The 13,803-nt window shown below is 40.5% G+C and overlaps 1 protein-coding gene and 1 non-coding gene across 3 annotated transcripts in view; both read right to left on the bottom strand.

The window, feature by feature from the left end:
- Positions 1–11,900, bottom strand: part of POC5 (POC5 centriolar protein) — a 41,407-nt gene extending 29,507 nt beyond the window's left edge. For both annotated transcript variants that reach the window (XM_066386347.1, XM_066386346.1), the window contains exons 1-4: positions 11,770–11,900; positions 7,279–7,374; positions 5,199–5,340; positions 2,715–2,804 (exon numbers count right to left, since the gene is read on the bottom strand). In XM_066386347.1, the coding sequence (XP_066242444.1) occupies positions 2,715–2,804; positions 5,199–5,340; positions 7,279–7,362 (316 nt within the window). In that variant the 5' untranslated portion in view covers positions 7,363–7,374; positions 11,770–11,900. The remainder of the gene's footprint in view (positions 1–2,714; positions 2,805–5,198; positions 5,341–7,278; positions 7,375–11,769) is intronic.
- Positions 8,506–8,581, bottom strand: TRNAV-GAC (transfer RNA valine (anticodon GAC)). The gene has a single exon. It is a non-coding gene; the product is annotated as a tRNA-Val (tRNA).
- Positions 11,901–13,803: the final 1,903 nt, after the last annotated feature.

The following is a 13,803-nucleotide window of genomic DNA, read 5'->3' as shown; positions in this document are numbered from 1 at the left end:
AGGTACTCAACTATAAGGCATTCTGTCTCACCCTCCCATATAGGTGAGAAGTACAGACACACTCCCATCTTCTGGGGAGGAGGGATTGGAGGTGAAAGGCAGAGCCAGAAAGAGAACTGGTACCTATCTTTAAAAAGTACAAAATAGAAGTTACTATTTTATCATACATGTATGTTGGAATTAGAGACTAAGGGCTTTTCTTTCTTCCTTACCAAATGACTCAAAGATAAATTTACTATAGGACTTGTTACTTAAAAGTAAATCTTTTAAGAATCTTTGCAAAAGAAAAAGTCATTCTTTAATATATGTTTTTTGTTTGTTTGTTTTTGTATTTTTCTGAAGTGGGGGGGGGGAGGCAGAGAGACAGACACCACCATGCGCTGGACCGGGATCCACCTGGCATGCCCACCAGGGGGTGATGCTCTGTCCATCCCGGGCATTGCTCCGTTGCAACCAGAGCCATTCTAGCACCTGAGGCGGAGGCATAGAGCCATTCTCAGTGCCCAGGCCAACATTGCTCCAATGGAGCCTTGGCTGCAGGAGGGAAAGAGAGAGACAGAGAGAAAAGAGAAGGGAAAGGGTGGAGAAGCAGATGGGTGCTTCTCTTTTGTGCCCTGGCCGGAAATCGAACCCAGTACTTCCACACACCAGGTCGATGCTCTACCGCTGAGCTAGCTGGCCAGGGACCCTTATATGTTTTGCATAAAAATACGTATCAACAGATGGTCAAGCTAGTGACACTATGAAACTACTTATATATTCTGAAGATGGTTTAGGAACTTAAAGAATAAAGCAGAATGCAAAGTACTTGAATAGTCTCCTAGTCTATTTTATTATATTTTACCAACTAGATCTGCACTCATGGAAAAAGCAAAAGTTTCTGCTTTTCTTTCTTTTTCTTTTTTTAAAATATATTCACACTTTAAAAAAAATAAAATCATGTTAATTAAGAACTTGGGCTTTTCCCAAAAACAGCCTGAAGTGACCTCTGAAAATGATTCACTCTTCACTTGACCCAGAAAACCCCACAAAATCATGCAAATCAAGATGCTCAAATCTTTTTTTTTTTTTAAGGTGACATAGTGAGACAACTCCCACATGTTCCCAGACTGGGATCCACCCAGCAACCCATCTGGAGCAGATGCTCAAGTACTGAACTATTTTTAGTGCCTGAAGCTGTTGAACTCCAGGCTCTGACAGAGCTATCCTGAGTGCCCAGGGTCATGCTCAACCAATTGAGCCACTGGCTGTGGGAAGGGAAGAGGGGAAGAAGGAGACAGAGGCAGGGAGAAGCAGATGGTCACTTCTCCCGTGTACCCTGACCAGGAACCAACCCCAGGACATCCTTATGCCTGGCTGACACTCTATCCACTGAGCCATGGGCCAGGGCCAAGATGTTCAAATCTTTGAGTTCACTTTAAGAACACTCACCATCAAGGGCATACATATCCAAAAGTCACCAAGAATCTAAAGGATGTGACTTTACAGAAGCAATGTATGCCATTCGTCATTACAATGGTGGACTTGGTCAAATAGTGGGGACTGACACAGGATTGGTGGCCCCAAAATGAGTGCTAAATTTTTGCTGCACATGCTTAAAAATACAGAGAAATGTTTGACATAAGAGTTTACCTATAGATTCTTTCTGGTCACTGAGTACCTCCAGGTGAACAAAGCTCCCAAGAGGAGGTGCAGAATTTACAGAGCTCGTGGCAGATTAACCCATGCATCTGCCATGTTGAGATGTTCCTTACTAAAAAAGAGCAGATTGTTCCTAAACTAGAAGAGGAGGCTGCACAGAAGAAAAAGATAGCCCAGAAGAAACTGAAGAAACAAAATTTATGGCCTGAAAATAAATTCACCATAAAATAAATGCTAATAAAAGTGAAAGGCGAAACAAAAAACAAAAATACCTTGGAAGGTCCCTCAGGATCACATTACCTAAGCCTTCTAATTATAAGTAAAGAAACTAAAGGACAGAGCATTTTCTATATGTTGGCTTAAATGGCACCTTACTTAAATAACACTGAATCACACAGTATGAAAAGTATTCTATTTTTATTATATTAATTAGTCTATGTCAAAGAAAAAGTTTCAATCTGATGCTAGTATGCTTTTTAAAACCTCTGCAACATTTGCTTATCTCTCAACAAATATCAGAACTCAACAAAGAAAAAAAAGACTTCAGGCTGAATACAACACCACCAACAGTATTCAACCAAACTTTAATAACTTTGGTTTAGTTGCATTTATTTTTTCCACTGCTTTCTATTTGTAACAAGTGTAAGTGTATATTAGTTTTATGCACTTACAGAAAACTTACTTTTAACCAGAAATAACATGTAAACTTTTCTTTTAAAATAAATTTAAGCTAAAAATGTACAGAAATGCCTAGAAATTGGAAAATGATATATTGTTTAAAAAAAATTTAAATCGACCAAATTACCTAATATCCCATAGAATCTTTAAAAATATTTGCTCTCTAACATAGCAGATTTAGGAAAGGATATCATACATAATACATAAACCTGTTTGTCTTAATTGTACTATGTTGTATTTCATGAAATTATTTTAAATAGTATTACTTAATAAATTAGCAATAGCATTTTAAAATCCTACCAATAATATGCTAAAATTATTATTACTATATAGACAATATTCATCAATCCACAAAGTTTTACATAATAAAAACAAGCTAAGGAAAAAAATCATACCTTCTATCTTCGAATGACCTGCAATATTTAAATCACAATCACATCCTTTTCCAACTTCCATCCTTGTTTCTCTTTCTACAGGGCTATTTCCTATTGAAAAGGAAATAGTTTTGTTTTTTTTTAATTAAACCAAAGCACTCTTAAATAAAATGCATAATCATACACATCTAATTTAGGAAGGCTGAGGTACATAAGTAAGATTTTAGAACAAGGACAATACAACATGCTGTAGGAGCATATGCATAGAAACATTAAAACAAAGAACAATAAAGAAAAGGCTCTGACACTAGAAAATGTGTTACTGTATCATTAACAAGTTCAATTTCACCCAACAAAATATGGATGAAAGAGAATTCAGTCTACTACGGCATTCAAATTACAGTAAGAGAATCAGTGGATGAATGATATTAGAACTTAAAAGATCATGCTATCTAAGAACATTGTATATTTCCAGGAACCTGCTGCTTTTCATTAGCTGCAATCAGACTAAAGTGACACTGTTCCACCCCAAACAAGGGACTTCCATATTTTCACCTCTGGAACCTTCAGTCAATACATAGTGGAAAGGAAACTGGGAAAAACGTCACAAGAATGACTTTACCAATGGAGAAGGAAACAAGCTTTTGGTGACCACCTTAAGGGTAGAGGTTTAGAGGGCTAACACATTGATTGCATATACACATTTGTAAGAGACTATGCAGCACTTTGGGTTTGCTCAGGAGGAATGCCATGTTGAGATGCTGGTGTAATCAAATCATGGTCAAGATCACTGATACAGTATTATTCTAAGGGTCATATCTCTTGAAGATCAATGAAATTTGGGTAGAAAATATTGAGTGTTAGAAAGTTTCAGTGGTAGAATAAATAACATGTGTTTTATAATTGTGGTCTATTTGTTGATCCAATGCAGTAGGCCAAGGACTGAGAAGCAATGAAAACTCCATATCCACAGACGGAGAAGGAAAACAGACACAAGAGCTGTGACATACCAGAAACCCAGGAGCCTTTGACTAAATAGGCTATTCCATCTGCCTCCAAGGAGGGATCCTTTGAGTTACTCCTATTGTTGATAACTGCCCATCACCAGGGCTGTTCTACAAGGGCTTTCTGTACCCTTATTTAGAGAGAGCTGTTTGGGATCCTGTACCTTACCGAATAGTAAGGTGATCAATTGTCCTCCTTTAGGGCGGACAGTCCTTCTTTTGTAAGTTCTATCCTCCCTCGAAAAGTGTCCTCCTACATGTCCTCCATTTTGATATTGGAAGACTAATCTGTAAATATCAGTATTCGATCGATGCAGAGTTGATCCACTGTGTGATGTGACGTATTTGTATCTAAATGAGTACTTTTTTCTTACTATTATTAAAAATTAACAGGCATGTTAGCATAGTTACAATATAATGCTACAAATGTTTTCATTATGCATTTATCATATTATACTGTAATATTATTGCAATGAATAAAGTGTTTCTTTTATTTACGATATTGTTTTCTTCAATTTATTTTTGTCCTCCTTTTCATTGTGAAAAAGTTGGTCACCTTAGGAATAGGGAACAAATAGGTAAAAGGAGCTTCATCATCCTTTTTCAAACTTTTACTCACCTATCAACATACATCCTGGTTTGTATGAGTTCTCAATTCTGTCACTGACATAGTCCAAAGATGAGCTCATGTTCGTGGTGATAATGTAAACAGTTGTTCTACCATAGAAATACTTCTGACAAAGTCCTAGCACATGGTTGATAAACTTAAGGGGTTCTGAGAGTTCTCTATAGACCATTTTTAATTTGAGGGGCTGGGCTTTTATTTTCCAAGATATTCCTGGCAAACTTCCATTGATACAAGTATAGAGACTCAATGTCCTCCACTAAGAGACATGTAATGGCTACAGTGTTGCTTTATCATTATTACTTTTCATAAAAATAATAGTCAAAGGATGCTCAAATAAAAATCTATCATGTAAGAGCCAAGAATAACATACTAAAATGTAAAAAGTTTCCTCAGATAATAGTGATACTCACCACTAACTTAGAATAACTAGAGAAGCATTTTCAACAATTGTAAGTCAGTAGCATTAATAAACTTAACATCTTAAATCAGTGGTAGTCAACCTGTCCCTACCACCCACTAGTGGGCATTCCAGCTTTCATGGTGGCGGTAGCAGAGCAACCAAAGTATAAATAAAAAGATAGATTTAACTATAGTAAGTTTTTTTATAAAGATTTATTCTGCCAAACTTAGCCAAAATCCAACATAAAGTACTTGGTAAGTAATTATTATTATATGCTTTAACTTGCTATAATTCTGCTTTATAAATTTTATAAAGTAAAGTTACTTCCCTACTTTATAAATCACCATTACTGTGGAACCGGTGGGCAGTTAGAAAATTTTACTACTAACAGAGATACAAAAGTGGGCAGTAGGTATAAAAAGGTTGACTACTCCTGTCTTACATTAAGAGCTATCTTGAAAAATATACATAACCTTGATTATGAAGAATATCATTGATTCTAGTAGGAAATCTAACATCTGGCATCACTTCTCCCTTAGATTGAGATGGCTGTGAAGCAGCTGATTCAATATTTGGAGTCACTACAGCATAACGAAGCAGTTCTTCATACTCTTCCTTTGTGAAACCAGTAATAAATAATACAACACTGTTACAATGGACACTCAGGCAAAAAACAAAAAACAAAGGCTGTACATATTTACTGTATATAAAAATGTATAGCTATTTTATTTTTAACATCATTTTGAGTATTTAACAAAATGATATCTGGCATGTCTAGAAGATCCTTCCCGATTCCTCTCTTAAATTCTACTCGAGATTTTTTTGATGTAAAGCTTTGTCTCCTAACAAATCAACACAACACTTGAGATCTTACAAGGTGTTTACAATTTTAGTACTAAAGGGTTCTAGATCCAATACTTAAAATGTATGTGGTTTTATTCCCCACCACCAAGTAGTTCTTGGACATCAGCTGGGTATCTTACAATTAAACTCAATTCTGACACTATCTACTGAAGTTAGCATCAGATCACACAGGTTAAGGGCTCAGTTCCACAGAATACTGCCCCTAACCCTGACAGACCAACTATGATTAAAGGTTCCAATGACCCACTCCTCAGGTTCAATTAATTTCCTAGATTGGCTCACAGAACCACTTACTAGATTACTGGTATATTATAAAAGGACTATAACTCAGAATAGACAAATGGAATGAGGCATAGGGAAAGGTATGGGAAAGGGGCATGAAGCTTCCATGCCCTCCCCTAGCATGCCAGTCACCAGTACCATCGTGTGCTCACAACCAGGAAGCTCCCTGAATTCTCTTTTTTGGGTTTCTATGGAGGCTCCATTAATTAGGCATGATTGATTAAATCATGGTCACTGGTGATTGAACTCAATTTCCAGCCCTTCCCCCTCCTGGGAACTTTCAGTCCCAACCCTCTAATCACATGGTTGGTTCCTTTGGCAACTTGTCCCCATCTTTAGATGAGGGTTCAAAATATACCTTAATCATTCCCATTGCTTAATAAATTCCAATGGTTTTAGGAGCTCAGTGCCAGAAACCAGGATGAAGACTAAATATATATTTCTTACTATAAATCATAATATCACAGGTATAAATGAGTTAATCAGTTCCCTCTTGAAAACAATTTGGATAAGGCAGAGATGAAGGGTATGGGCAAGCACCATTAAGCGGGAGAGATCCATCCAAGGGAAGGCAAGGAGCAAACATCTATCACAATTCCAGGCTACTTTTTTGCCAGTAAATAATCAGATATTTTAAAAATAGCTTCCCAATTTATAAATCTGTAATTTCAATTAAAGGAACACAATTGTTTCATAAAACATTTTCCTAAAGCTTTTCTCACATTATACAGTGCCAACAAGAACTTACTCTACTTAACACAAGATAAACATGACATCCAGCTTTTTACTTCTTAAGTTATATAACTATAAAACTCAAGATACACCATGTCAGTATTCTCTCAATTAAAATCTTCTGTAGAAATCTGAATCCATATTTTGATAAAAGATTTAGAAATAAAAGAAATTCAAAACATTTCATGTAAAATCCACACCTACTGCAGTCAGTTTATCTGTCACTGTCCAGATCCTGGGCAGCAGAGTGTGCTGATTGCTGTGGCAACAGAGGACTAGAACCTAGAGTAGAGCACTAAGGAATCTGGGCCCCAGACGCTGAATGGTTTGATACTGTGTTAGTTGGCATTAAAGTAAAAGCAGCATTCATAAAAGATAGCTACAATGAGAAAATTTCAAGAAAAAAAATGTTTCTTGAGATTTCTAGCTTCTCTTCTCGTGCTGTTTGAAGCCTTTGTAGAAAGACTGAAGAGCTCATAATTATTTTCTGAAAGGTGAAAATAATGTAAGGCAATTCCCAAAGTTTGACATAATGTGCTATACAGTAAACACATTATTTACACATTATCATTATAAATGTAAATGGCATGAATGAATAAAAAATGTATTCTTAGGTTTTCCTCATATTATTACTTATTGAAAATAAGTCATGAAAATTTAGACATGTCTTCCTACCTGGAGATCTGAAGAGACTGAACTGCCTTGGTTGGAGTCATTCTCCATGCCTGGAAATGAGCATTTTTTCTCATCTGATGACATTCTGTACAAGTACTAGAAAACAGAGTTAACTTTAGTGATTTCCTCAATATTTAAACTAAAATAAAATGTTTTAGGTAGAGAAGGAACACCATTCTAACCTGTAAACAGTAACTGTGATATGTTAAAATCATTCAACATACTGAGCAACCATAAACAAAATCATTGAGCAAGAAAAAAAATAAAGGCTCAATTCCAAAATTAGTGAGTTTAGCAAAGGAGTTGAGACAAATACATGAAAGGTTAAAGAAAAGTGAAGGCTCCTCAGAAAAATCCACAACAGGGCCTGCTGAGAATAGACTGTGATCACTGGTCTTCAACAATGGATGTGACAAATCTGGATGCTGTGCACTCTCTTTGAAGATCCTCAATCAAAGAGAATGAACAATTTGTGCAAATTCCCTGCTTGGGAAATTTACCTTTGGGAGTATAAATTTTTTTTTTTGTGTGTGAGAAGAGTGAAGATAGTGAGGCAGACTCCTGCATGTGGTCTCAACTGGCGCCTCTGTCTGGGGCTGACGCTAGCAAATGAGCTATTGATATTTTTAGTACCTGAGGCTGAGATGCTCAGACTAACCCAGCTATCCTTGGCATCACAAGCCATGCTCGAACAAATCCAGCCACTGGCTGTGGGGAAGGTAAGAGGGAGAGATGGGGGAGAGGGAAGTGGGAAGTTGCTTCTCCTGTGTGCCCTGACTGGGAACTGAACCTGGGACGTCCATATGCCGGGCTGACGCTCTACCCAATGAGCAACCAGCCAGGGCCGGGAGTAGTATTTTAACAAAAGAATACCTATACGAAACAACAGATTCTAATGCACAGAAAAATTGTTAACCAAAAAAAAATTTTTTTTTTTGTATTTTTCTGAAGCTGGAAACGGGGAGAGACAGTCAGATAGAGTCCCGCATGCGCCCGACCGGGATCCACCCGGCACGCCCACCAGGGGCGATGCTCTGCCCCTCCGGGGCGGGGCGTTGCTCTGTCACGACCAGAGCCACTCCAGCGCCTGGGGCAGAGGCCAAGGAGCCATCCCCAGCGCCTGGGCCATCTTTGCTCCAGTGGAGCCTCGGCTGCGGGAGGGGAAGAGAGAGACAGAGAGGAAGGAGAGGGGGAGGGGTGGAGAAGCAGATGGGCGCTTCTCCTGTGTGCCCTGGCTGGGAATCGAACCCAGGACTTCTGCATGTCAGGCCGACGCTCTACCACTGAGCTTACCGGCCAGGGCCTTAACCAAAAAATTTTTAAAAATTACTTTTAGTAACAAATAAAATATTTAAAGGACAAGTAGTGAGTATTCAAATTATCTGAATACTAGTAACACGTAAGACACTGGTAAGGAAATAAAATGAAGAATCCTCAAGGACTTTATAATCTATAGAGAGGGCAAGAAATGTATATAAGTGACGATGAGAAAAATGCTGTTAGACCCTAAAACAGTCATGCACAGAAGGGAGATAAGAGTCGCTATTACTCATGGGGTGAGACTGTAAAGGTGTGAAGAATAGGAATGGAGCCAAAGAAAATTTGAATAGAGAAGATGACCAGGGTGTCTTTCAGAGAAGAAGACCTGATAGATAGATTAAATATATCAGGATATGCCAGGCATAAGCATAAGCAAAGCCAGAGTAATGGGCATGTATGCTAGGAACATAAATTTGTAAGGCTGAATCAAAGGGTGCAAAATAAGGCTTGCTAAAGATGAAAAGGGCACATTAGGAGCAGCCAGATCATCGAAAATCATGATAATACCATGTTAAAAAAGTTTGGTCTTTATTTTAGAGAAGTTATTAAAATGTTTTAAACAAGTGATAAACAGATCATGCTTGTCTTTTAGAAAGATCACTCTGGCAACTTTCAGAATGAACTGGAGAGTTGGGGTCCAGAAGAAAAGAGAGCTCAATTGAAAGCACAATGCAGTAGTCCAAGAAGTAAGTGTTCCCTCTGGCAGTAATCCAGGAGGTAAATGAGGACCTGAATTGGGGAGTCAGCAATGGGAAGTGGATGGAGGGTATGACTATGAGGCAGTTGTGTCATGGATGGAGGGTATGACAATGAGAATGAAAGATCTTCATCAATAATTGGTTAAGGTATTAAATGGAGGAACTGTTGGTGGCTTCCAGATGATGGCTTGAGTAACTAGATGGGTGATAGTGCCATTCACCAAGACAAGAAATGTAGAAGATGAGGTTGGGAGGAAGAACAATGGGTTCAATATCAAATGCTTTGGATGTGAGGTACCTGTGAGGCATTGAGGTGATGCTGCAGATATGCAGTCTATGACCACCCCCATTATGCTGTGCATCACTGCAAGGACTGCCATTCTCAATGGTTGCAATGTGAATGGTGCTTCCTGGAGTTAAGCTATGTGGGAGCCCTGCACTGGAGTTTTAGGTTAGAGATAGTTTGAGGAACTGTCACCATAATGGAAAATTATGAAAACAGGAGAGGATAACATCACCTATGAAAAGTGAGAAGAGTTCTTATTCTTTAGTCCATACACTCAAATTATATGCAATTTTTTAGTATAAATGTACACGCGTATTTTTCTAGGAAGAGGATCCTTAGCTTCCAATGTGCGTTCAGAGGGAATTATAACTCTAATAAAGGACCACTACCATAGTGAGAAGAGGGTTAAAACCAGAACCTCTAACATTAAAAGGGGGAAGAGAAAAGCCAACAAGAAGACTGAAAAGGATGTTAGATTGGTAGAACTCTAAGAACAGTATCACAAAGCTTAGAGAAGGGAGAAGTCAGAGCCACATGACAAAGAAAGATGTGAATTGGATAGAGTCTCTTGAATCTGGCAAGTAGGAAGTTGCTATATTTGCCTGAAGTTCCAGGAGCAAGTAGAACAGTTCTCAATCACAGTGGGCTGAAAAATAAGTGGGGGGAAGAAATTGAAGTAGAAAGGACAGATACAAGGAAAAGTGCTACATTACAAGGAACATGGCCTGGGATGCGGAGGACTCAGGTTTGAAACCCCGAGGTCGCTGGCTTGAGCACGGGCTCACCAGCAGCTTGAGCGCGACGGTCCCTGGCTTGAGCATGGGATCATAGACATGACCCCGCTGTCACTGGCTTGAGCAAAGGGTCACTTGCTCTGCTGTAGCAACCCCCCCCCCCCCAAAGGCACATCCGAGAAAACAATCAATGAACAACTAAGGTGCCGCAACAAACAATTGATGCTTCTCATCTCTCTCCCTTCCTGTCTGTCCTTATCTGTTCCTCTGACTCTGTCTCTGTCAAAAACAACAAAAACAAAGAAACATGGATTGGGGCTAGACTGTGGATACTTCAACCTTATTCAATGAGTATGACTGAGTATACACATGATAAGTACACTAAAGCTCAGCATGACTGTCTTCAGTTAAGCCAATTAGGATAAAATAAGCACAAACATTTCAGCAAGGAATGGCTGCTTCAAAGGACTTCAAATCCACCACTGTGGTAACTTGGTCCTTTTCTGTTTTCATTCATTTCTTTCTTTAGGATGTGTTTGCTGACCAGTTAGGTACACGAGTGTGGGTAGGGTGAGGCTGATTATTTAAAAAAACAAATGAACTTTAAAGAGTTACTGAATATAGATATTGCATCCATAGACAACTATTGTACTCTTGAAAAATACGCTATAAATCTTCCACCTGTCCTGCTTTGATACTACCAAGGTATGACAGTTTACTTGAAACAGTAGCAATTTCCTTACTGCTTCCAGGTTCAGAAACAAAGAAGGAAAAGGAAGCTTGCTTTATTTAATGGGTGAAGGATTTACATCAGTTCACTAAATTTTCGGTATTCTCTCAACGAGAGATAAATTCTGAGTGCTTCTCTATCGCCAGAGAAATCAAATTCCGTCTTGATAATTACCTGGCTGATGGGGAAAAAGGGTTCTCGGAACTCAAAAATAACCCCTAAGAGACAGAGGAAGAGTGCATTAACGTGTCAGCTGGCAGCAGGGCATCTCCCTACGTCCCGCGCAGGTCCTACCCGCAGGCGGGAGAGCGCGGCAGCATCCCCAAAGGACTGGAGACACAGGGGAAAGCAACTGAGAGTAAGCCAAGTGCTAGTTCTCTTCGATCACCTTCCTACCCACTCTTGTCATCAAACTGTTACTTAAAAGTAAAGCGTTAGACAAGGTTATTTTTCCCTTATGGTTTAAATGGTCAGAAGAACCTATGGCGACAGAAACCGCTCTGCTTCAGGCGCGCCGGCCCCCTGCCCTCTTTTCTGCACGCCTCGGAGAGAACCTCCCGACCCGGCCGCGCCGCAGGACAGCAGAAAGGCCCGCACCCGGCGGCAGCGCTGCCAGCCGCGTCCCGTCCGAGCGGCGGGAGCGGAAATCCCCCTCGGCGGCCTCTGCTAGCGGCGCGGGGCCGGCCCGGGACGCCGCTGCCCCCGTCCCGGCTCTCCACAAACCTGGACGTCCGGGCCCGCGTCTCTTCACCGCGTCGGCGCTAAAAACCACAACCCGTACCGGTGACACCTCCGCTGCGACCCAACAGTTTCAAACTGCTGCAAGGAATGAAGGACGGCCCTGCGCATTGGCCCCGAGCTTCAGCAACCTGCCGTGTGATTCGTCATGCAGCCATCAGCAACGTGCCACGTGACTGGTCAGGCAGCCGTGGGCGGGGCTCTAGACCGCGGCGCGTACAGGCAGGAATTAGGTTACTAAGGGAAGCTCCGCCCCCCACACCGGCTGGCCCTGAGGGGGCGGGGTCACAAGGAGCCACTCCCAGCGTCTGGGGGCGCACTCTCAGTTCGGCTCTGGTTGGAGGCTGGCTGCTTGCTGGGCAGGGCTTAAGTCACTGAGGGCGAAACGCTGTTTCTTTCGATAATACCTAGTCTATTTGCGTGGTTCTCATTCATAAAAGTCATCTGCGTTTATAGGTGCCCTGCAACAGGACCACTTGGAAGTGCTTTTTTAAAGTACAGGTTCCTGACACTCTCCCCACCTGACCCCCCTCCCCTCCAACTCCTTCAGTCTTGAGCAGAGCCAGGGAATCTGAATTTTTAACTATGTTCTAGACACTGTATGTACTCAACCCGTTTAATTCTCAGATTATCTCTGTGATGGAGATGCTATTTTCATCCTCGTTTTCCAGACATGAAAACTGAAGCCCAGAGAGGTTATGTGACTTGCCTATAATCACATGACTAATAAAAGAACCAGTATTCAGATAGAGGAAGTCTAGGCTCTGGAGTCCATGTTCTTATCACTCAGTATTTTCTGTTAGGGACAGCGTGACATTTTGGACTGAATGGGGTCTTCAAAAATGAAAGATATGTTCAAGTCCTAATCTCTAGTACCTGTAAATGTGACTGTACTTGTAAGTAGAATCATTATAAATATAATAAATTAACCCTGGCCAGACAGCTCAGATGGTTAGAACATTGTAAACACAGAGGTTGCTGGTTCCATCCCCAGTCATTGCACATAAAGGAATAGATTGGTGTTCTTGTCTCTCCCTTCCTCTCTCTCTAAAATCAGTAAAATAAACATAAAAATTTAAAGTTAAATTAGATACTACTGAATTTGGCTGAACCTTAATTCAATAACTAATGTCCTTACAGAAGGAAATTTAGACACAGAAAGAGACCTAGGGGAGAAGATGTAAGCAGAGATTGGAGTGATGCATCTATAAACTAAGAAACAGAGGCTTGCCAACACCATGAGCAACTAGAAGAGAAAAGGAAAACTCTAACACCAGAGCTTTCAGAGAGAGCATGGCCCTGCCAATTGTGATTTTGGACTTCTTTGTAGGAAAATGGCCAGAGATTAGAATGCTGCCCTGAAACAAGTCTTTGGTGCAGACTTTGGAACACCAAGTCCTGCGGGGGCAGAATGCTGCCCTGGGAAGCACTGATAAGATCGTTTAAAGCAGTGGTTCTCAACCTTTCTAATGCCGTGACCCCGCAATACAGTTCCTCATGTTGTGGTGACCCCAAACCAAAAAATAATTTTGGTGGCTACTTCATAACTGTAATTTTGCTACAGTTATGATTCGGAATGTAAATACCTGATATGCATTATGTATTTTCTGATGGCTTTAGGCGACCCCTCTGGGGTCGCGACCCACAGGTTGAGAACTGCTGGTTTAAAGGAAGTAGCTGATTCCTATAGCCATTTCCTGCATACCTGAAAGGTATTAGTTAATCATCCTTCTCTGCACCTGAACTCATGCTTTGCTGATTTGCTTGATAATTACAAAAATGAATAAATATGTTGAGGCTGCAGAGATCTGGGCGCTCAGTCCTAGAGGCTAGGAGTCTCCTGTACCCATCTTTTCTCTATGTTGTGTCTTGTGTGTTTTTTCTTAAGCCCTGCAGCATCTTCCTTTCATGCACACCCATTGCCGAGCTGGTCTCAGCCCTTCTGGCCTCCAGAACTGAGAGTATGGTTTCTGTTGTTTAAGCACCCAGTTTGTGACAATTTGTATGGCAACTCCAGGA

Source organism: Saccopteryx leptura, chromosome 5, assembly GCF_036850995.1.
Source record: "Saccopteryx leptura isolate mSacLep1 chromosome 5, mSacLep1_pri_phased_curated, whole genome shotgun sequence".
Lineage (NCBI taxonomy): Eukaryota > Metazoa > Chordata > Mammalia > Chiroptera > Emballonuridae > Saccopteryx > Saccopteryx leptura.
The sequence above is the reverse complement of the archived record's forward strand: the minus strand, read 5'-3'. Positions and strand labels throughout refer to the sequence as shown.